Source organism: Hydra viridissima, unplaced genomic scaffold, assembly GCF_058129835.1.
Source record: "Hydra viridissima isolate aposymbiotic clone 2 unplaced genomic scaffold, HvirCarnegie_v1 scaffold_14, whole genome shotgun sequence".
In the NCBI taxonomy this organism is placed as follows: Eukaryota; Metazoa; Cnidaria; class Hydrozoa; order Anthoathecata; family Hydridae; genus Hydra; species Hydra viridissima.
Genome location: NW_028324313.1, coordinates 8034939 through 8059357, shown reverse-complemented (window position 1 = coordinate 8059357; position 24419 = coordinate 8034939). Strand labels below are relative to the sequence as shown.

Sequence of the window (24419 nt, the reverse complement as noted above, 5' to 3'; positions counted from 1 at the left end):
CAATTTGAAAATTATTGTAAATATATTCGATTCTATTAATCAATATAAATTACATTTCCAATATCAATTTCTAAACATTATTGAAAAGCATACTTAACAGTCATGATCGTTTCCCTAACAACTTTTCGCGTTTTGAAAGACATCATACACAAAATGTATTGCAATTGAAATGCCAAAATGCCACTTACTTTGTTCCTCAAAGAATTGGTAAAGGAGATCTGGTATAGAGTACCAGTTGAGACGTGCAAACCTTTAGTTGAGTCTTTACGAAGAGTCTTTTGTTGTATTAAGGCTGAAGGTGGACACACTAAATATTAACTTTTTGTTGTTGTTTTTTTTTGCTAAATTTAAGGTGCGTCTAAACTTTTGAACATTTTAAATATTTGCTTTTGTATATTACCATAAAAAATTCTGATGTATTTTTAATGTCTTACAGTATTTTGTAAATTTTTTTTTTAATTTAATTTCCTTAAAAAATTTACTAACAAAAAATTAAAAATTAAAATCTTTCTTCTTTATCGAGTTGTTAACAAAAATATTTTAAATACTAAAAAGAGAAAGAGTGCGTCTAATCTTTTGGAAACTACTGTATTACCAAAACAGCATTAAGTTAAGCAAAAAAGTTTAACGAAAGATTTTTTTATGGTGAAAATTAGATGGGATTGTTCTGTTAACAATTGGCTTTTGAAGGATTAATAAACGAAGAAATAGAAAATAATGGAAAAAATCGAAGAGTTTGAAGCCAACAATAATCAGATAAGTTAAAATTATTGTGCATATATTCCAAAATGAAAGAAAATGGAAACGATTCAATAGCTTTTACACACGCAGCTCATTAAACTCACACTTCTGAACATACATCTACATACATGCATCTAGAAAACAAAAAAATGTTATATTTTGAAGATAATTTTCTTAAGGTTCGAACTCTTTTATCCAGTTATATTTTTTTTTTTAAATATATAAACAGGTTTATATATTTTTTTTCATTTCAACTTTAGTTTATTCATGGCTAATTTAAAAAACATTTTTAAATAAAACATATTTAAATATTTTTTAAAAATATTCTATATTTCAATAACATTTTTCAATAAAGGTTTTCGATAGAAACAAGTAAATTTGGTTTGATTATGCCGTTTGATTTTCCCACAAAATTAATATTGAAATATGAGCACATATCATATTACAGCGACAAATAATTCTTAATTTATTATTTTTTTACATTAACAAACTGTTGCACTCGAAATTTTAATTACCGTGTAACTGTTTAAGAAGAACAATTTGAGTTCTTAAAAAATCAAAAGCAATAACAACAACAACAAAAAAAAAACTTTTTTAGATGTAAAGAAACACAAACGAAAAAAAAATTAAAATATACCGAAACATCAATAGCACTTTTTACAGCAAATTTAAAGATTTTTCTTTTAAAAAAAAATTGCTCTTATATGACGAGCATCAGGAACTCTTTGTCAATTCTAAAGTTCTTTTGAGGGGTACTTTTTCTAGACATAAAGTCAATTGAGGTAAAATAATCCCCGAGTTAGAAAGTGGCGATATTTTATCTTCTTTCGTCGCTGAGAGGTTGACCTTGGATTTTAACTTTATAGTTTTACTATGAATTGTTTTTTTTTTCGTAGGAAAATTTCTACTGGCTCCAGTAGTTGTTGTACGTAAAACGTTTACATCGGCTGCACATGATTCATTAAAAGTGTTTTCATGAGCCAAAATAGACTCTTTCGAAGTATTTTCACTAGTTGAAAGTGATTCACTACAAGTGTTTTTATTAGCTGCAAACGATTCGATGAAAGTCTTTTGATCGGTTGACGTATTAGTCTTAAACATTGTTTTTACGCGAGATGCAACCGTTGGTTCGCTTAAAGTGTTTTCTATAGAACCAACCGTTACTTTACTTGATGTGTCTTTCAAATTTGATTGAACGCATGGTTGACGATCGACATAATTAGAGCTTAAAGATGGATCAGAATCAATCATAACTTTATCGAGTATTGCTTCCTCTAAAAACATTTGAAAGCTTATATTACGGTGTTTGTATAATATTATTTGCTCCCTAGGAAATTGACTAAAAATTAACCTACCGATTCCGTCGCAAAAAAAAAAAGGAAATTATTTCAGAATTTAAACTTATTTTCAGAGTCGTCTAACAAATGAAATTTTCTCAAGAATAAAACTTAAAGCATCAATCAATCAGCTGCGTCTACAGCTTGAATTACTCAGGTATTTTACCCCACTGCTTAGTGTCTTGAGGGCGACAAAGTTAAGATGTTGACGAACACAGACACAGTTCCCAATATATTCCCAGACTGTGAATTTAAGGGGGCTTTAAATCAGATGAAGAGGACAACCAGATGTGCTTTCGCAAAAATTTATGATCTCAGACAACTAGGTTTGGATAGTCTTGGCCGTGTCATAGGGAAGCGCCATCTTGAACAAAGAGAAATTCTTGACGTTCGATTCTGAGAGCTTTTAGACGGTCAGTAAGAAACTTTTTGGTTCTGGTCAATGACCTGGGCAAATACTCTTTTTGAGAATCTTTCTCACTGTTGCTTCAGACACATTGAGCCATTTTGCCTCAATTTGTCTGAAACAACAGATATGGTCCCTGTCAATTTAACTTTTGATGGTGCCGACTAGCCTGGGTGCAACAACTGAAGGTTTCATTTTTAATTCGGTTTTTGTTTGATGTGCCCCCCTGCTCTTTTAAACCATTTTGTTCAAAGATGCACCAACTTCTTTCATTATCAGTGAATATGGCATTTCCGCATGGACAAAGTAATTTCTTCACGCTTGGCTTCCGTTGTCGGAAATTATAAAATTATTTTTCGTTAATTTTTAACAAGTTTTATTTAAACAAAGGAAAAAAATTTTGGCACAATTTTTTTTTCCGGTATGAAACCTATTTCAAAAGAATTGTCATTCTTTGCGACGCATTTTGTAATATAATTAGCCTAAATAAAACTCTCGAAAAGTCGATCACAAAATATAATTAACCTGGTTTTAATATTTCAGCAACAACAAAGGGTTTTAAGTTTCTTTTTTTTCGTTTATCGATTTTTACCATTCTTGAACGAGGCAGCACATGATTAAATTTTCCATTTATTGGTGAAAGTTTAACTGAATTCGAAGTACATGCTTTCTCTAGATAGAACAATATCACAAGATCATTATGATGTCAAATATATATATATATATTTTATCAAAAAATTTATAAAAACTTGAGTAAAGGGGCTTTTTTTAAATGAAATAAACCTATACCTATATTCATTTTTGTAGTTAAAGAGCTGTGTGCTGGTACACTTTCAAATGAATTTTGAACAGATGCAATTGGTTTTACTGAGGATTCTTTTGAGAGTGATAACTTGTCTAATAACACATAAGATTTGAGTGGGTAAATCCCCTCTGGAAAATTAATTTCATTGCTGACACGAGTACTTGACAAATCTACTAAAAAAATTACATTCAGTTCAGTAAATTAGCAAATTATAAAAAGAAAAATAACATTTAGACAACTAAACAAGAGTCATACGGATGTTAAGCAAAACAAAGATTTTTTAAATACTACTTTTGAAAATCTTTTGCTTTTTCATGAGCAGCAGTATTTAATATCAACAACAAAACTAAAAAACATATGTAAAGACTTAAAAGTGTCTTGGGATATACCAGATATTGTCAGTATTTTATTGCAAAGTCACTCTCTTTTTTTTTTTTTTTTTGACAGGGAGTATGTTATTCCAAATCTTATTGCTTCTACAAAATTGTTGCAACAGCAAAGTTAAGCTCAGAAAAGATCTTTATTAGAAATTTACTTATTACACCACGAAACTAAAAAAAAAATACAAATTCATAAAAACAAAAACAAACCTTGCGTGCCACATGCTTCATTAATACAAATCTTAGTTTCTTTTAGATTTTCTATCGACTCTAATGGCTTAACGTCCAGTGTGGAAGCAACTTTTGTTTTCCTTGTTGATCTTCTCACTAAAATTACGATTGAAACAGATTTTATTTTTATTTTTAATTCAAAGTATGTCATTAGTTATCGACTATTAGGAATGCAATACAATTGGTGACTTGATGACTTTACATAATCCTACATTTTATGCTTTAAGGAAATTGTAAAGTAACCAATTAAAATTAAGCTAGGAAGATAAAAATTTAAAACTACAGAGAAAAAAACACAAATAAAGTAGAACAAAGACTTTTTGGTTGTATTTAATCAACTATTAACATTTCTTAACGTTAAAATTAGGAAATTATAAAAACCTTTAGATTTCTGTGCAATTGAAGTGTCTGAGCAACTGTTTTCAAATAAAATCTGAATAGGTTCAACAAGCGTTTCTTTCTCTGATGACAAAAGAGGCTCATTTAAAATAGGCAATGCACAATTCGTACGTTCCATTGACAAAGGCATTGTTAAACAATTATTTGATAATGAAGATGAAGATATACCCTCATTGTTGGTTGAAGACAGTAACTCATTTTTTACACACTTAGTGTTAAGAGATGCAGCATCTTCACAATTGTCTGACAATGAAGCTAATTTATCTTCAATTTTAGTTGATGATGAATTAGTATTAGCTTCACAAATAATTGAAGAGCATGCAGTGGCTTCTTTAACTTGATTTACTTGAATAGATTTATTTGAAGCAGAAAGTTTTCGAGACGTTTTTTTATTTTTATTGATAAAACAAGCTTTGCTAGGATGCATATTAAGAGAGCTCTTTGTTAATGATTTGTCAGTTTGGCCAACTGCAGTTTCCATGGAATCCTCTAAAACAACTTGTTCAAATGTTTTTGTTGGATTATCGGTTAACACTAAAAATTGAATAAATTACTATAAATATAAACTACACTACAAACCCAATAATAATTTAGGCTTACTTTAAAATTTTTAGATTTTCTAATGCACATAAAAACTTTAAATTCAGTATAGCTAATATAAAAATTTAAAAAATTAATTTATTTTCTTTTATTTGTAATTTTTTAAACAATCTTTTGACCAGAAAACATCTCTTAAATAAATTACATAAAACCTCTAAAACATTGTTGATGTTTTTATTAAAAAGTTATTAGAATTAATGGGATATGAGAATATCATCAACATATCTTACACAAGATATAACTTGTATATGTATCTATTGGTAAAAACACTAACCTTAATTAGTTAAAAATAAGAGTTTTTAGGAGTTAGTGCTTTTGCCAACAGATGCATACACTTATTATATGCTGGATAATACAAAAAAAAAAACAATTTTTAGAAATTTAGAGTTACAACTTTTGCAAGTTAGGCAGATGATATATTAAACCTTTAGAATTCACCGTAAAAGAGATTGATGGCCGACTATTCTCAAATAGACCATGAATGGGTTCAACAACTAACTTTTTTGACAATACTGTGTCTCCTGTAATTTTTAATTTTTGACAGAAAATGTAGTATATCAATAATGAACAGTTGAAACTAGTGTATATGTACAAAATACATACACATTTGTGCTAAAAATATACCAGGTTATTGGTAGTAATTTTATTTCTGCATGGGAAATTATTTACTTATAGTAGTATGACAAATAAAAAAAAAAAAAAGAACATATTGTCTTGACATGCTAGCTGGCAATTTTAAGTAATTAATTGATTTATTGAATGAATCAGTTATTTATTTAAAATAACCAGCACAACATTTTCAATTTAACAGTTTGCTTAAAATTTATTTTAAAAAAGCTACAAAAAAAAAAAAAAAAAAAAAAAAGGATCATTAACAACACATAAGTTGCATGAATACAGCTGTTTTTGAGTAATTTTGGGGTACTAAAAACAAAAATAACATTTAAAAATATATATTGGCTCTAGTTTCCATGATATCAGCAACCACCTAATGAAACAAGCTTTATAAAATCCACAATGCAACTTACACTATAGATTGCATAAACAGTATTGGTTACCAATAGAAAACCACCACATTGAATGAGAACCACAGTTGCTTTGTGATGCAGTATCTTTAAACATGGTTTTATGCTAGTATATTTATGCCTTGTACCTGTATAAATAAAGCAAAGAATTTCTGCTATATTTGCGATGAAGTTACTTTTACAACAGAAAAAAGAACCACACTTGCTATTAAAAAAGATGCATTTTGGATGCAAAATAGGAGACCACACCATAAAACTGCTGTCATTCATGAGGTTTAAGACTTGTCCAATGGTGGAACGTGAAAAAGTCTTCTATGTCTTTCTCAGTGCCAATGATTTGGGGAGAACCAACAGATCATACTCATAATTATTACTTTTGTAAAATGTCTCTAATTGACCAAGGTTTTACAAAAAAATAAGTCTTCTTGTAATATTGAAGGGGCTGCTAGTGATGAAACAATAGCTTTACATGACCTGGACATCATAAAACAAATGGAATTTTATTTCTTTGACCTTTGCCAATCGAGATAAACCTTTCTTTGAGTACAAATTAAAAGTCAAGAGATGCAGAAGATAAGATGAGAAATTTAAACTTTTCTAAATTTTTAAAACTTGTGTACTACCTTAGTTTTTCTTACATGAAAACTAGAGCCAATTAAGAAATTTCATTGTTACACCTGAATTCAACATTTGAAATTCATTAGCAAATTTCATTTCCGAAACTTAAACAGCTGATAAAAATGGATACACAAAATAAATTGAAAATATTCAAAATGATATTTAGCCAGTGAAATAAACTGTAATAATCTTTATTCCAGACAAAGAGCATTGCAGGAAAAAAATGTTCAGTTCAATTTCCCAACCTTAATCCCAATTTAGATTGTGAAGTAATAAAAAATTAAAAAAAAACCCAAAAAGTGACTTGATAATCTTAGGCTAAACTATCTGTTTCTAGGTGTCAAAAGTTTGTTGACTTAATGCAAATTCACATAGTAATTATCAAAAACAAAGGTTATGCATCTAAAGTTCAGTAACTTAAAATGAAATTAAATCTTGAAATGTTTGGTTGGTATAAATATTTTAGCTTGAAATGAAAAACTATTTTTGGACAGGTTAAAAATTACTTTCTTCTACTTTCTGTAGTAAGACAGACTAAAAGTTTTAAAAAATTATTTAAACGATTCAGATAATCAGAGAAAAACAATCTCCAACCTTCATTACTTTCTGTTACAGTAGCAATTGGTGGATTGTTCTCAAACAAATTATGAATTGATTCAGCATATTCAACAGAGTTTTTAGGTATTGGATTCTTGTTTGAAGTTGCTGTGTCCCCTGTGTGTTTATTTGAAAGGGCTACGAAAACAGAGTAAAGCTAATAACTAAGAAGAAATAGAAGTGGAAGAAATCAGCAACTTAAAAAGTACCTGGATTAAATACTCGTACTTTAATAGAATAAACTAAAGATGTTTTAGATTTAAACTAAAAAAAAGAAAAGAAAATAAAACCTTCAGACTTTTCAGAATGAAAGATATGTAATTGGCTATTCTTTAAACTCTGATTAAGCTCTGCGTTTTCAACAGAAAGGTTTTTTTTAGATATCTTCTTTAACATAGTTGTATCAGTATCTTCTCTTTCATCTGAGCAGTTTCTTGAAATGTCTACTATAAAGAATAATAATCTTAGTTAATTTTTTGGTACAAGATAACTAAAAAAGATAATTAGAAAAAGGAGAAATTAACAGCTTACTGCTAAACAAGAGAAAACATATGGGTTGAATTCAAATTTAATAAGATGAAAAACATCAGTAAATAAATTTTCTAATATGCTTACAGTGAAAGTTGTTTACAGACACTTTAAAGTGCTTCTAGCTGATAGTAAAAGCTTGTTGTTAACCTAAAATATACTAACCTGGTTGAAATTTCCTTTTATTAAAGTCATATACATAATCATCCTTATAAATGAGCTTTCTTTTTTTTGTTCGCTCACTTCTACATGCTTCTCTCATTGATTCTTCTTCATTTTCATTGGTATCATCTTGAGATGAGAGTTTAGAGTTGCAGGTAAAATTGCAATTGATGTCTACTGAAAATTCTTTTAAATATTCTTCGAATGCAGGTAAAGAGGATGTTGTACTAGAACTTACAAAACTATTTTTTGATAAAACCTTGGATATATTAGGTGCATTATTATCATATTCATTATTACTTTTGTTAGGATTCTCAGCTAAGATTTCATTGATTAAATTGCTATTGTTACTACTTTCAAGAGTTTGTAAACACTTTTCCATACTTTTAACAAAATCCACACTGGTAATTGAAACTTCTTCAACAACTGATGAACCTAGAAACAAATACTAAATAATTTTGAATTTATATTAATAACTTTTAAAAAAAATAAATTAATTTTATCTATTTTTTTAATTAATTCTTACATAAGTGTAATAACTGCTTAATTCTCAATTTACAGACAGACTTAGAATTAAATAATAAGTAATAAAACTTTTGACAACCATGACAACCAAATCTTGAGATGAACCATGAACTTGAGACAACCATGTCTTGAGGTGAAATTATTAAACTTTTAAAAATATCTTTTAAAACATTAAAATTTAAAAAAAAGCAGCAACTAGTTGTTTTTCCAAATTTGCTGCTGTTATGATGCCATTAAAATAAAGTAAACTGAGTTGAGAAAATGTGTAAATTATGAGTGACCCCTTAAAAGAAAACAGCAATACTTACAATGCGATTTCATTGTATGTTTTTTCAAAGTGGACTCGAGAGAGTAGCTTTTGCTGCACATACCACATTTAAAAGGTTTCAACCCAATGTGAGTTTGAGAATGATGCTTTAAACGCATTTTATCATGACAAATATAATCACATTTTGAGCATTCAAAGCGCTTTTCAGTTAAATGTATACTCATGTGATTATTCAGCACACTTCTTTGACCCTTAAAGTCACAGAGATCGCATTTATATAGCTTGAGGTTATTATGCTTCAAAATATGTCTCCTTAAAGTGCTTTTTGAAGTATAACTCACATCACATTTTTTACATTTAAATGGCTTTTCTCCGGTATGGGAGTTTAAATGTTCCCTTAAATGATGAGAATTATTTGAAGAATAATTACAAAATGTACAACGATACTTTTTGAGTTCAGTATGCTTTGGATTAAGTTTCAAGGAACTAAAGGGCACAGCCTTATGTACTGAATCACTTTGAAGGTTGGTAGAGTTATCCCACATATTAGAATTTATTCCCAATTCATCTGAAACTGCCGCACAATTTGAGTAACTATCTACACCTTTATTCTCAATTAAACTTGACTTTAAAAGATGATTTTCTTTAATATTATCAAGTTCAATATCTAAAAGAAAAGAAAAAGTTGCATTTAAATCTATTTAAACTCACAAACATGTGTATATATATATATATATATATATATATATATATATATATATATATATATATATATATATATATATATATATATATATATATATATATATATATATATATATTAGGATGGGGAATAAGTTCATAGTGATTTTGTATTTTTTATTATTTTATTAAGATTTTTTCTGTTTGACAAAGTGTATAATATTCATTCTCTAGAGCTCTTTCTGCTCTACAAAACTTTGCTAATCGCTTTTTTGATTAATTAAATTTTTTTTTATTACTTTTAAGGCTTAGAAATGGAATTTCCAGGAGGTAAAAAGCAACATTTTCAACGCTTGCTCTTTTTGCTTTTTATCAAGGCCAAAAGGCTGCTGCAGCCCGGGACATTTACAACGTATACAGAAGTGTCATAAACGAGTCAACAGCATGGAAATGGTTTGCAAAGTTCAAAAATGGCGATTTTGACGTTGATGACACACCCTGCAGTAGAAGATCTTCTGAATTTGACAAAGAGCGTCTCAAAGCACTTTTGAAGGAGGATGTTCACTAAACAAATTGTGAATTGGCCAAAAAAATCAACTGTGATCATAAAATGATTCTCAATCATCTTCATTCAATGGAATTTGCTGAAAAATTGGGAGCCTGGGTGTCTCATGAGCTTAACGAAAAAAACAAAGAAAATTGCTTTCAAACTGCTTCTTAACATCTTGCCCGCCATCAACCAACACGCGGTTATAAACAGTGCTTTTTACACTAAATAGTCACAGGAGATGAAAAATGGTGCCTATACATAAATATGAAGCAAAGAAAGGAATGGGTGGCTCCAGGAGATACACCAAAGTGGAGAGTCTGTTGCACTGGGGAATGTTTGAAAGGAATGCCACGGTCAACAAGGAGTGCTTTATAACTCAGCTACACCGTGTGAAAGAGGCTATTTGACTGAAAAGATCCCATCAACAAGATCAAACATACTCCTTCACAACAATCCCAGACCCCATGTAGCACAAGTCGTCAAAAGCCACACTTCAAGAGCTTGAATGGGAGGTCCTTCAGCATCCGCTGCATTTTCTGGACTTTGCACCCACGGATTACCATCTTTTCCGCTCCTTGTCGAACCATATGAGAGGTGTTACTTTCAACAATGAAGAGGACCTTAAAAACTGGATCAATAACTTCTTCAATAACAGACAGATGGTTTTTGGCAAAATGACATCAATAATTGGAAGAAGTTGTAAACAGTAACAGTGAATGCATAATTGATTAAAATATTGTTATAACAATGTTTGAATAAAAATCTTTGATAAAAAAGCTAAGAACTTATTCGCCAAACTATGCATACATACATACATATATATACATATATATGCATATATACATTTATATATGCACATATATGTGTATGTATAAGTGTGTGTGTGTGTGTATATATATATATACACACACACACATACACACACACACACACACACACACACACACATTCACACACACACACACACACACATATATATGAAGCAGTTTAAAAAAAAATTTAAAAAAACAATGATAATAAAAAAAAAATCAATATAAATGTCACTATTTAAACAAAAAGATAATTCAAAATTCAGCAGTAACATTAGATTTTGTCTGATTTTTTGTTTAAATTTTAACCTTAATCTTGACTCTTGTAAATGGTTTAACTTGAATAAAATGGTACATTTTTTTTCTAATATTGATTATTTGCTCTGAAAGTGTCAAGAAAAAGAAAAATCAACCTTTTACTAACAATAACCTAAATATTAATAATAAATATGAAATATGGCTAAACTGCCTATGCTAGATGCCTACTATTACATTTTGTGCTCACTATCTAATAAAGTACTTGATATTATTTTTTACTTACAGACACAATGTTCTTTTTATCAGTATTAAATATCGTCTTACTATCTCCATTTTTATATCTATGATATTTTTTATATTATGATAAATCTTAGAGACATAATAACAAATTATCAAATCCAGTTAATCATATACATTTTTGGGTACCAATCGGAATGTTAATAAATAGTATTTGTTAAATAAATCGCTATCATGAAAGCTAAAATAGAGATAAGCTAGTGAATACAGCAGTAAATTTTTTTACACTGCATTTTTGTGTAAATTTCACTTTGAACATCTTTTTATAGGAATTTTCTGATTTTCAAACTTCATTAGTAAAAGGAATTTAAAACGAATGTCATGCTGTTGCTTCAGATTTCTTTAAAAGCACTAATTTAGTATCCTAAAAATCCTTTTCCTTTTTGTTTATCCTTTTTTGTAGATGAGTTCCATTTCTGGAACTCATCTACAAAAAAACACAGATTTTTTTGTAGATGAGTTCCAGAAATGCTCTGCAAATGCCATAAAAACAATTTCCATGTTTGTCCTGTACTTTTAGAAATTTCTTCATTGAACCCAAGTTGATATGGAGTGGTGGGAATACAATTTTAATTCTGTCAATAATATTTCACTTATGGTGTTCTTTTCTGTTAAACTGATCTCTGATTCAACTTTCTCCTCAGTATATCTTACATTCAAAGTAAACATGGAATTTTGAATTTGAATATCCAATATCCTCCCAAACAGAAAACAAGTCTTCAAATCTACAGATTTAATACACTTTTATGCTGATTTTATAAAAAAACACATTTTACACTTTCATAAATTTCTTTTAAATTCAAACTTAAAATAGACACCTATTTCATTCCTGAGTGACTCAATATTATTACAAAAAAGATGTCATCCTCTTTACTGAAATACTATAATAACATACTGTTTCTGTTAAAGTGCCAATCAAAATTATAACAGCAGCAGCTAGCAGTTAGTTCAGAATTTAATAATCACAGTCAACACAATCAAATTACACAAACACTGTCAAATAGTGACAGAAAATACCACAATGTCAAATATCAGTCTGCCTATTTGGATATCAGTCTGATGTAACAGCTGCATTAACTGTATCTTTTACTAGGATTTGGATAGCCATGGTAGTCAAATAAAACCTGTTTTTATTCCTCTTGAATTTTTAATATTTCATTAAGTGTCTGAATCAAAGCCACTCCTTGCTCTGATGCAATGTTGATAATGTTTAAAATTCTTTCAATTGGGTAAAAATATGTTATTGTCACTGTCCCTTGTTCTGCACTCTAAGTCAGGAAAATTTGTGTTTGTTTTGTTGTTAAATACTGTAATCATGGTGGACTTTATCTCAGCTGAAACTTCAGAGTCAAAGCCTGCTAACCCAACCAATATTTCACTTAAGTATCACAATATGTATGACAACAACATCAAGATTCTAGAACTCCTATTCAGTGAACTTATTATAAAAAGTATTTTGTGTATTTAAATATCCAATAGTTTTAAGACAGTTCACTAAAATGTTCATTATGTTCAATGTAGGAGATTTTAACAACACAAAAAAGATACGCTGTTAAAAATGGAATCGACTTTCAAAATCAGCAAAATTATTTAGAAATAACAATAAAAATTCATGGGGCAAATTTGTTGTTAAATCATCAAAATGATCAAAGTCGTACCCTAGTTTTAACAGAAAATACTATGAAATGGTTATACAATAAAACAGACTTAAATGGTAAAACATAAATTACTACCTAATGCCACCTTGTTTATAAAGATCTATTAACCTTATCAAATATTGTAAAAAACACTTAGTATCAAATAATAAAAGTAGAAAAATATACTTGCTACTGTTTGTGAATTTGTCCAGTTATTATAATATTGCTCCTCTGCATCTTAAGAGAAATACAGTGTTAATGTAAGTGTAAGCTTAGCAATACCATATTTTAAATCCGATAAATACCTCTTAGAGTAAAAATATCTGAAAACAACTTTTAGATTAGTATAGGCTGACCACAATACAGTTTACTGGCAAAAAGTAGCTGACAGAATTGCCCATCCTCCTAATGGTTTTTAATTTGTTAGTGTGCCCATGTTATGGCTGCTATAAGACAATCATTATTTGAAATATGGTTTACTTAATACAAATACTATGCAAAAAACATGGTTTCTTCATCAAGACATAATGTTGATGCCTTTTGAATATTTTTTCACACTAACAGTCTTTGGAGAAAGTAGATAAAAACATAAAAAACTGTTGAAAATTGGGTTAACTAATCAACAGAACACAATGACAAAAGGGGAAGCATAAGTGGATAATACTGTATATATCAGCTTTGCAGTTGGCTAAGAAGTTTAAACCATTCAGTGAAGAAAAACTGATTACAAACTGCCTAGTTTATAATATGCACTGATTTCTCTTTTTTGAGAGAAATCTGGACATGTGTTAACCAACAAGACAAACTGTTTGATTTGAGTTTTAACAAATAATCAACAAGTCAATAACAATGTTTGAAAAGAATATGGTTGCACAATATCTGAAAAAAAAAAAAAAAAAAATCTCATACTCATTAAGAAATGAAACAAAATTTAAATTCAATTTTACTGTTCACTGGTAGAAACTTACAGAAAAAAAACTAATATCTAGAATCTGATGACTGTTGCTATCTAAACACTAGTCGGCATCCAAACTAATACTTTGCAAAGAAGGTAACTGAATGAGGTTTTGGCAGATAAGGAGGCTTAATATGGAAATATAATCTTTTATTCCAAAGTGTCTTTCAAGAGGCAACATGTTGCAATACAATTTGTTAAAATTATCTTTAAGAAAATTTTTTTCCAAAAGTTTCAAACTTAGTTGATATGAACCAGCAATCAAACTTTGCAAATTAGAAATAAGATCAAACTTGAGAGTCGTGTTTGAAAAACATTACCTCATGCTTGAGAAAATTCTTTCAAAAAATATGAGTGAATATTTCTTGTTTCACTTAAATGAAATTATTAAAAAAAAACTTTTTAAGAAACAAAAAATAAGTTTACTTGTTACAACAGCTGTTTTGACAACTTCATTCCTTTCATCAGAATGATCAACAGCCTGTATTTCAATAAGAAAATTGCCTCAATTAAAAAAATCTAATTAAACAATGGGCTCTTTTTTTTTTCTAATAATAATCTTTTTTTTAGCTTTCTTTCTCAAAACTTACCTTTGTAAGATCCATTAAATTATCAAAAGTATCTTCATCATTTTTTTGGGCAATTTTAACATAAGGGCTCTCAAAATTAGGATTTTCAGAGCAAAATGGATCACCAGCCAGAGTATTAAAAGTATTCTGGGTATTTGTAATACTTGTTGAATTCCAAGAAAAATCCTTGCTCACTTGTTTATTGAAAATATCAAGTGAAAAGTTATTTTGTTGTTTCATATTATGTTCTTCAGGAATAAGTTGTGAATCTAACACATTGTATAAAAAATTCTTATCTGATTCAGGAAAAGAAAGAAAACTACTATTATCAATTCCTAATAAAATATTTTCATTTTGTAAGCATTTAGACACTTCTGATTCAGGCTGCAGGTGTCCTGAATCACCAGGCTGAGGCTGCATAATGTACTCTGATAAAAAATCATCTATGTATTTGTTTTTCTGCTCTTCTGTTTCTGACAATCTATCTTCATTGGTCAAATTATTATTTTCTTTTTGGGGTTTTGTGCATATTGTTTTTGAGTTTGCTGTTTGTTGATTTACTATAGAATTATTTGTGAACATCAAGTTGTCTGATAAACAGTTCAATGGGGTCATTACATTAAAATTAGGTATATGCTTTGATGTATGATCATAGAGTTCATCAGCTAACAAAATACTTTGACAGAATACACATATAATTCTGAAATTCTCATCTGGAAAAGAATTACAACCGTTTAAACACAATTTTATAGCAAGTAACTTAAACTTTCCAACGCTGCTGTCCTTTGTATTTATTATTTGCGAAAAGACTTCATCAGCGCTCAGGATGTTGTCTCGCATACCTAAATGAAAAATAACATGCTTCCAGATATCTTGTCCGTTTTTAAAGTTCTGTAAACATATTTTACATTGCAGTGGAGTAGTGCTATCAGTTTTTGAATCATACTCTTGAAGTTGATAGTGCTCAGAATCAAAATGCTGTTGCAAACTTTCAGTGCTTGGGAAATGCATTTTGCAAACAGTGCATTCATGGGCTGCTCCATTTAGATGTTCTGCCATGTGGAGTTCATAATCTGTCATATATGAAAAATATATACCACACTTTTTACAGAGAATATTTTTATGAACTGAGTTCATATGTGACATGACACTTTCATTATTTTTAAAGCATATGCAACATTTATTACACCGGAAAATATATAATTCATCACTCCCTTGATTGTTTTTCCAGTTTGCAACAATTTTTTCATCTTGGCTGGAGGTTATTTCATGGATTTGTAACTGCTTTGAAGGCTCTACATTATTTTTCCAATTGTGCTTAATTTTTAAATGAGATTCAAACATAGATTCAGTCTTAAAAGCAACATTACATTTTAAACAAGTCAGGTATTTAATTTCGTCTTTGTTGAAATGAGATTTGGTATGCTTTAACAGCCGCTGAGCCCCAACAATATGTAAACCACACACTTTACATATGTAGTTTTTCAAATCATGATGACCATTTTCATGCCGCTGCAGAAAAGTTTTTGATTTAAATTGAATCTTGCAAAATCGACATATCAGAGGCTGACTATTTACTTTGTGAATATTTATGATATGATTTTTCAAAGCAACTTTATTTGGAAGAACCTTAGAGCAGAAACCACATTCTTTTTCTTTTTGATTGTCTTCTAAGTGAAAGTTACTTAAATGCTCAACAAGCTTACTGTGTGAGTCAAACTCTAACGAACAATAACCACAGCGAAGCTGTTCTTTTTTTACTAAAGCCTGAACAGATGTACTACTCATCAAAAGGTCAACAAACTGTTTTAAAGTACCTTTATTGACCATAATTTGATCTGCAGAAATTTTTTGTGAAGCTTCAAAATCAGTTTCCTGAATACCCAATGTCTCTGAAAGTGAGCCCAGTATGTCAAGAATTTTTGAGCTGTTTCTTTTTTGTTTGCCTTTTTCTTGTAAATTGCAATTTACATTTTGATGAACTTGATGATTAATTAGTTCTGAATTAATTCTTTCCAAACATGAATTTTTTAAAGATGTGTCAACATTATCAGCATTTTCCTGTAATCTACAAGCTGCATCTTCTGTGTTAGAATACTTAATAGATCTGATGGAATCATTCTCTGCTTCAGTATCAAACTTCTTTTTATTGATTAATTCAATGATACTGTCAGCATCAACAATATCTACATCAGCATGCTGAGATAATTCCAATATAAGATTATCATCAAGAAAAACTATTTTATACCCACTACTGTCATTATTTATTTCATTTAGATCTAAATCATAGTTGCAAAGGTCAGGTTTTGATTGTTTATGATTGTTATAATTTCCATTTATTTGAAGTTTATCATCATTGACTTGACTGATTATAGGTTTAATGTATTCTTTTTCAGATAACTGTGTCAACATTGGTTTAGTAGCAACTTCTTCAGAATGGACAGTTTCTTAATTCTAATATGTAAAATTTTACATTTAGTTTTCTTTATACTTCATTTTCGATTGTGGTTGTTTCAATTGTTCTTTTTCTTCCAATTTAAGCAAAAATAATGCGGTTTAGCATTAGAACAATAACCAAAATCTGTTAATATTACAACTAAAATTATTTAACAGATATGCAGCAGACTATCATCTAGCATTGTAATACTGACTTATGAGGAAGAATCATTATATCAATGAAGAATCATTATATCAATGATTCTAACTTTTAACTTTAAAAAATAAACAAAAACTTATAAAAACTACAATAATGTATCCAGGAAAAATAGGTTTCGAACTTAAATGAAATGAGTTAATCATATAAATAAATTAAAGTTTTCTTTCTGCTCGTATTGACTCTAAAGAAAAAAATTGTAATAAGAGAGATAGTGACATAAAAAAATGTGATATTGTATAAGCTTGCAAAAGGCTCAAACAAAAAAACAAAACAAAAAAAATAGAATTAATTAATATTTCTTGATTTTTTGAATAATCTATTTTTAGTTTGTAAAAAATTTTTGCAGCAAATATAAAGTTTTTTTTAAGAGAAAAACAAAAGTGATCACCAGAACCAATAAAAAATTCTAAGTGATGGAGATTTTTAAAATTGACCTTATCTATACATTAACTTTTTAATAAATATTTAGCTAGTTTAAAAATATTTAAGTCAGGAAGATAAATTTAAAAGCAAAACATAGGTTTATAAGACAGTGTTTACTATATGTTTAGGTTCAAAGCTACTCTTTAAAACAAAACTAAGTGTTAGTATTTGTTCTGTTAAGCACTATTATCTACATAATTACAAATTAGCTAAATATAAGGTAATGTTTTTTTATTGCAACAGTGTTTAATGAAAGTTTTTTTCTTTCTAGTTTACAGACAAATTTGTGAAATTGAAGATGAAAACAAAAAACTCTCATTCATAATCTCAAAAAAAAACTAGCTGATGTGAAAATACTTGAGCGTCTAAATAAATTGTTACTTTTACAAAACAGGAAAGTATTACCAGCTATATAGGATATACCTAGACATTATTAACTCTCACTCATCTAAGATGTTTTCTAACTTATAACAACTCTATTTTTAATAATGTTACGCATGCTAAAACATATCTAAATGCAAATACATAGGGATAAATATTTATTACGAAAGTAAAAAGAGCGCTTTACTATCACTAAAAAAAAAATGTTTGTCACAATATTTCAACTAAATTAGTTTCCTTATTGATAATCACATTTTTAAGCTGATCTTATGCATCCACATAAAGATAGCACGAATATAATAATTTTCCGTGGAAGATTGCTTTTTCTGATTTCAGAAACCGTTAATATTTAATTATCGTGTCACGCTTTCAAGCGTGACACGATAATTTGAACTAAATGTTAACTGTTGAACTAAATCTTAACACGATAAAATTAAACTAAATGTTAACACGATAAAATGAACTAAATATTAACGGTAACAGGAATATGGTAATGGATGGATAGCTTACCGCGGTAACGATTATACCGTGCTAATAAAAAAGGTTAACCATCAAAATTTATTGGCGTAAGTTTTCCTAGGCACCGGCGAGTTGATTCGTAAAATCTGCTAAAAAGTCAATCCGACTTATTCTGCTGATTATAACAGTCTATATTTTATATGTAACAGTTAAATACTTTACAAACCATAATCCGAAAATTAATTTACGAACAACTAGCGAATTTTTATTTTGCGGAATCTATTTGATGTTCGGATTATTAATCCGAAAGATGTTTACGAAACAATTTAACTTGAATTATATGCACGCGTCACCATTAAATGGTGCGGTCCAAAAAAATACATTTTTTTTATGTGGGCGTCATAAATAGTGGGTTTCTATTTTATTTGCAATCAGTCCTATTTGGAAATCTTAACCTTCAACAGCTCCTTCAACAAATCAACAAGTCTACTATTCTTCACTTACATCTATTACGGTGCGCCATTATTATATTATTTTGATTTAAAAGTTAAGAATTTATGAACTGATTTCTAATTTTTGCGGGGTTTAATTTTTGCGGGGAAATAACAGAATATCACGCTTGAAAAAACGAGAAACAACTTGTGTCTATTTTTTGCTACATAAAATTTATATCTAAAGGAGTGTACAGTGTTAAGTTAACACTTATAACTATTAAATATTGAAGAGGATAAGTGTGGTTTGGGACTGGTTACGGACTGTTTTGAAACCAACAAGCCCGAGAATTTAAATAAAACTGATGAGAAGCTGAATAAAAAATGGTGTTGAAAGATTTTTCAGAACCTTTCGTCGGGAATCGATATTATTGATGAAAATTTTATAATATATAGCTAAATTTATAATGTATAAACAAGTTTATTATAAAATTATTATTATAAAAAACAGAATGATAATCTTAAACGCACGCCATTTTATTTGCAAATATGTTTGCATAATAAAAGTAGAGATAAGTCAATTTTGTCAAAAGTGCAGCAACTTAGTTTCAGTTAAGTTACAATATCTTGCAATATTTTTCAATTGCAATCACAATTACAATTACAGTTTTTAGCTACTGTGCCAATTACAATTAAAATTTAAACACAACTTGGAGATTGACTTTTAACCTTCCTACCCATTCATTTCATATTAATCAGAATTAATATTGAAGGAATGGGCAGGAGGGTTAAAAGTCAAGCTCCAAGTTGTACTACAAATTTGTGGCATTATTTCAAAAAGAAATAATTATGTAGTGAAAAATTGAAAGTTTAATTTGAAAAATTAATAAGCGAAAAGTCTAGAATTTGCAAAGCTCTCATTAAATTAAAGATGGACACTTTGATAAAACAAAAATAAAAATAAAAAAGTTAGTAAGTGCTTTAACTCCTCATTTATTATTTATAATGATAACATATCGTTAATATCATTATCAATATCATTAATAAGCAGATGACTTCAAATTTACATTTTTCTGCTTTTTCTCAAAAATATAGAACTACTCCGAACTTTTGAATGGTAGTGTACATTACAAGCGTAAAGCAATCAACGCTTTGTATAGCTAAACAGGTTACCACATCATTGGTTCGAACTTTAATATAAAAGCGCTGGAGGTTTTTAAATAAAAATAAAAAATGGTTGGAGGGTGCAGATATAAAATTTTAAAAAAGTATAAATTAGTCGTGTCCTTTTTCATCATTTTGAGGTAGTCGGCCTCAGGAACGGTCAAAAAAGAACTTTGAAGATTTTTGATATATAGTGGAATTAACTTTAATCTAAAACCAAAAGTCTGTATCTAAATATACATTTGTAGTAATATATGCCACCACCTCAGGTTGGAAGTTCTTTGTGACAATGAATATTGCTTAGAATCCGATTCTCGTATTATGAATATAACAATTAATTCATCCGATAACTACGTATGTTTGCTAATTTTGCGTAGTTCTGCGTAATGTTTGCTAATTTTGCATCATCATCAGAGTTCTAGTTAGCTTTTACATATATTTTTTCAGTATTTCCTTTTTAGTGTTTTAGTATTTATGTTTAGTATTTAATTATTTATTTAAATTTCCATCGAAAGGGAAACTTAACTTTATCACATAAATTACATAATTATTTAAATATAGCATAATTAATTTTGCAATCTATCTATCTATCTGACTCTCTCTCTGACTCTCTCTGACTCTCCCTCTGACTCTCTCTCTCTCTCTCTCTCTCTCTCTCTCTCTCTCTCTCTCTCTATATATATATATATATATATATATATATATATATATATATATATATATATATATATAAAACTTCTTAAGGGAAAATTTTATTACATATTAAATGTGTTAAATTAAGTATTCATTTTTGATGCTATTTTTTAGTTAAAAAAAAGATTTAATGCATTTTTTTATTCCGTGTTTAAGTTTTTTAATACAAATATTCCCAAAAGCTTTAAAATAAGTAACAAATGCATAACTAATAATTAAAACACTAAAATATTATTAATTACATCCATAACAATCAAATTGTAGAATAAAGTATTTTTGTTCACCTCGCTTGTTGTTGTTGTCGCTTGTTGAAGTCAAAAATCTGATAATCTTTTTTTGAGCATTCAAAAAAGCGTAGATCTCTTTAAAATGGAAATGACGTATAAAGCTAACCTGAACAACTTATAAACTAAACAGATATGTTATGCATGAAAAATCTGACGTTTGTATATGGCGTAGCAAAAAAAATTACAACCAAAAAACGAGGCAATTAGATTGGCAAATACGTTAACTGTAATTTTCGTGTGTTTGTCTTCGTTTCATTAATAGAATGATATGTAAGCTGACTAGAACATTAGTTAGAAAAGTATTTTTACACCATTAGTTAATATACAATATCCTCATCATCTTATTATCTTCATCATTTTCTTCATCATTATTTTGATTATTACTAAATTGTGTGTTTGATAACTATAGATCAAAGGCAACAAACATTACTTGGAATAATAATAATGACAATAAGCTCCATAATGGTAAATATTTTGTAAATAGTCTTTATATACATATATGTATATAAAGACTATTTACAAAATATTTACCATTATGGAGCTTATATATATATATATATATATATATATATATATATATATATATGTATGTATATATATATAAATATATATATAAACACACACACTTATAAATATATATTTAAACAAAAAGAAAAATGTAAGTTGCGTTTAGATTTAAATTTTCTTAAAGTGTTCAGGAATTGCGACTGTTGCATTAGTGGGAGATATCAATTTTAGTGGAATTACGTATAACAATGTCAAAAATGGTCACTGCACATACAACGAATCTTTCGAAAAAATCAAAAAGGAATTTACAGGTGTTGATCACATAATAGCAAACTTTGAAAGCCCTGTCGGCGATCTTAAAGCAGCTCCAAAACCATTGATAAAAGACAAGATAGTATATCTTTTAGCAGATCTTGATTGTGTCCAGGCTTTAACGTGCGTTTTTATTCATTTTTCTGAAAAAATGCAAGTCCTGAAAATAACTTCAATTGAGTTTTTAATTCTTTTTAGCTATCTAAACGTTAGCGCAGTCAGTTTAGCAAACAATCATTTTATGGATTTCAATGACACTATGAATCAGACCATTAAAGCAATTGAGAAAGCGAATATACAATACAGCGGTGTAACAAAAACAAATTCCAGAGCAGCTCAACAAGTAACAATTTATCATTTTTACTGACTATTCAAAGAAGAACGAACGTTTCTTTAAAAGCACGATACTTTAAAACAACGCTGTCAAAAATTAGCTTTTTATTGCGCAACCTGATTTCTTCTTTGAGAGCGTTTAGCGTTTACTTAATGAAGGTTTTATTGAATTTTCAGTAAACTATTCCGGTGACTTAGGGGCCCATCTAATGCCATTAGCCGTCGAAGTTTATTTAAAATTCCTTATAATCTAAGCATTCTTTCAAACTTTCAAACTTGCCTAGTATTCCTGAATCGATCGCTAACGAAACGAGGTCTCAGAAGTCGCAGTCTTAAGTTGGTTTTACCAATCAGAGAACGATAACAATACGAAAGCGATGCGAAGACGATTAGAAAACAAAAACAGTTTAAAGACTTTTTAGGTTTAAACTATACCAAACACAAACAAGAGTATGTATTTTTTGAGTCTTTAAATGAATTTAAAAATATTTTTAACTTTACTTTAGAAAGCGGTCATTTTGTATGCAAACAACATCTCGATTGGTCTTTTATCTTATTGCACAAATGAAGAAGGCTGCTATAATGTCAGAAACAAGAGCGACATTGGGGTAGCAGTACTTAACTATAGTTCGGCAAGAAACGAGGCTATCGAACTGAAAAAGGTATATACAAGTAAATTCTATGCTTGTATATTGGATATCAAGTAATTATTAATTATATTAGTTTCCACCTTATTACAAAGAACCAACAGAGGGACAGCTCAGCAATGAGATGATAGCTTCGCTTTTACAAGGCATAAAGGGACCGCTTTCTACGTGCTTAATGCCTGATTACATGTTTAACACCTGATTGAAAACCCTCTAACTTTTATTTAAAAAAAAACATTTCGGAATGATCGAGTTGAATCGGTTTTCAGCTTACAAAACTGGATAAAGGCTAAACTAGAACATTAATGTCCAGGGTTAAAAGCGATTGTTAGAAGAATTTATTTAACGAAAGGTCAGAATCTATCCTACGTTCTTGTGAAAGGAAAATTGGTTAAAAGCTCATTTTACTGACCTGACGTATTACTGCAAAAGTTCTTGATTACTTCTTTCGGTTTAATAAGAGCAATAGTTAAATCATTAATATCAATGTATTTTGTGTTTATAAGAACTTTAAATAACTTAGATTATTGCAAATAGTGATTCACTAACAAAAACGCAGTGACCTAAATGTAAAAGAGAATGAGCAAAAATGTTTGATGGGACGAATCCTGAAATATAGTAATTATTAATGTAGCTTTTACGAGTTTTATTTTATATTTAGAGGGTTGACGCTGTTATTGCATTTCTACACTGGGATGATGAGTACACTATTTTACCTAATAAATTTTTGCTTTTAAATGCAACTAAATACTTGATCCCGCATTTTGATGTAATTGTTGGAATGCACCAGCATGTACCCAGTGGACACTTTTATTACCAAGGAACGCTGATCGTGCTAGGACTCGGCAATTTTCTATTTCCAATGCACTTAACACCAGCGTATGTAAGTCTGTAAATTATTTATTGGAATCTTTAAGTCATCAGTTAATTTTTGTTTGCACTGTTTTTAATGTTGCTGTAAAAATACAAATGAAGTGAAACTTTTTATACACGAGAGGAAAGACTTACAAAGCTTTTGCGAACGATTAAAATTAAGATTACAATGAAAGATTGAAATTATTTTTTAAAAGATTAAATTAATTTAATTTTTTGACCTCAAACAATCGAAAATAGTAAATTAAAAATTATCCTTCGTTGTTAAGATCTAAAATTTGTGTGTAACGAATTATACATCATTCGGACTGCTGTAAATATTCGCTCAGTGCATTAATTATGTAGTGCATTAATTATCTCTCATGTTGAGTTATTTCAGGGTTTTCCGTTGCTGCACCGAATGAAAAAAATTTGCAATATTCAAAGTATATAACTATAGAGCAGTAGTTTCAGAAGAATAAAAAATCAGATATATAAATCAAAATATCAGATATATAATATCGCAGTAGTTAAACATAAAAGTGATACTCAATACTCAAGATTGTGTCTTTAGTGCTTCAAAGTGGGGTATTTAAAATTCACTAAAAGTGTTTATTGTTAAATTTCTGAGTTTTCAAGATGATTATTTATGAGGTCTTCAGGGCACGCATTTATATTACTATTTTATTTTTTTTTTGCATTTTGAGACTTTTTTAGTGATGTAAATAATTACACAAAGCACTTGATGGAAAACTGGCAGCTTATTTGTGATTGACATATTAGTTTATAATAGAATTTCTCGTTGCTACGTTGGTTCGATGACATTTTGCAATTGTCAACAAAAAAAATCATACAAAGTGATAATTACTTGCTACTATGGTCACTTCATTCATATA

At 28.9% G+C, this 24419-nt stretch overlaps 2 protein-coding genes across 14 annotated transcripts in view; one reads left to right on the top strand and one right to left on the bottom strand.

Annotated features, from left to right (window-relative positions):
* LOC145181853 (uncharacterized) overlaps window positions 1-24419 on the top strand; it is a 38250-nt gene that overhangs the window by 7853 nt on the left and 5978 nt on the right. Inside the window, exons 1-6 of one of the 5 annotated variants that reach the window (XM_090071690.1) lie at window positions 16965-17018; window positions 21282-21337; window positions 21564-21814; window positions 21890-22034; window positions 22531-22686; window positions 23333-23554. In XM_090071690.1, the coding sequence (XP_089927816.1) occupies window positions 21317-21337; window positions 21564-21814; window positions 21890-22034; window positions 22531-22686; window positions 23333-23554 (795 nt within the window). In that variant the 5' untranslated portion in view covers window positions 16965-17018; window positions 21282-21316. Of the gene's footprint in view, window positions 1-16964; window positions 17019-20872; window positions 21108-21281; window positions 21338-21563; window positions 21815-21889; window positions 22035-22530; window positions 22687-23332; window positions 23555-24419 lie in introns of those variants that run through there. The other 4 variants (XM_090071689.1, XM_090071688.1, XM_090071692.1 and 1 more) reach the window with 4 other exon arrangements.
* On the bottom strand, window positions 1319-20918 carry LOC145180855 (uncharacterized). 9 transcript variants are annotated; one of them, XR_016446897.1, is made up of 12 exons: window positions 14400-18513; window positions 14236-14290; window positions 8663-9289; window positions 7833-8264; window positions 7430-7585; window positions 7137-7277; window positions 5928-6052; window positions 4282-4833; window positions 3880-3996; window positions 3274-3462; window positions 3010-3156; window positions 1319-2015 (listed from the first exon to the last, which is right to left on the bottom strand). XR_016446897.1 is itself a non-coding variant. In XM_090071674.1 (12 exons), exons 4-12 carry the CDS (start codon window positions 9165-9167, stop codon window positions 1456-1458), a joined length of 2799 nt encoding a protein of 932 aa, XP_089927800.1. In that variant the 5' UTR covers window positions 9168-9289; window positions 13041-13091; window positions 14236-14290; window positions 20870-20918; the 3' UTR covers window positions 1319-1455. The 9 variants fall into 9 exon arrangements, 6 of the variants coding, with proteins under 6 accessions (XP_089927800.1, XP_089927795.1, XP_089927796.1 ...); XM_090071674.1 differs by lacking the exons at window positions 5928-6052; window positions 14400-18513 and adding exons at window positions 13041-13091; window positions 20870-20918; XM_090071669.1 differs by lacking the exon at window positions 5928-6052 and adding an exon at window positions 13041-13091.

Coding starts and splice junctions, on each gene's coding strand:
- LOC145180855 (XM_090071669.1), bottom strand. CDS start 16,790: ATGTTGACACAGTTATCTGAAAAAGAATACATTAAACCTATAATCAGT. Junction 8,265..8,662: donor ACATACAATGAAATCGCATT/GTAAGTATTGCT, acceptor ATTTGTTTCTAG/GTTCATCAGTTGTTGAAGAA. Junction 3,997..4,281: donor AATTGCACAGAAATCTAAAG/GTTTTTATAATT, acceptor TCGTAATTTTAG/TGAGAAGATCAACAAGGAAA.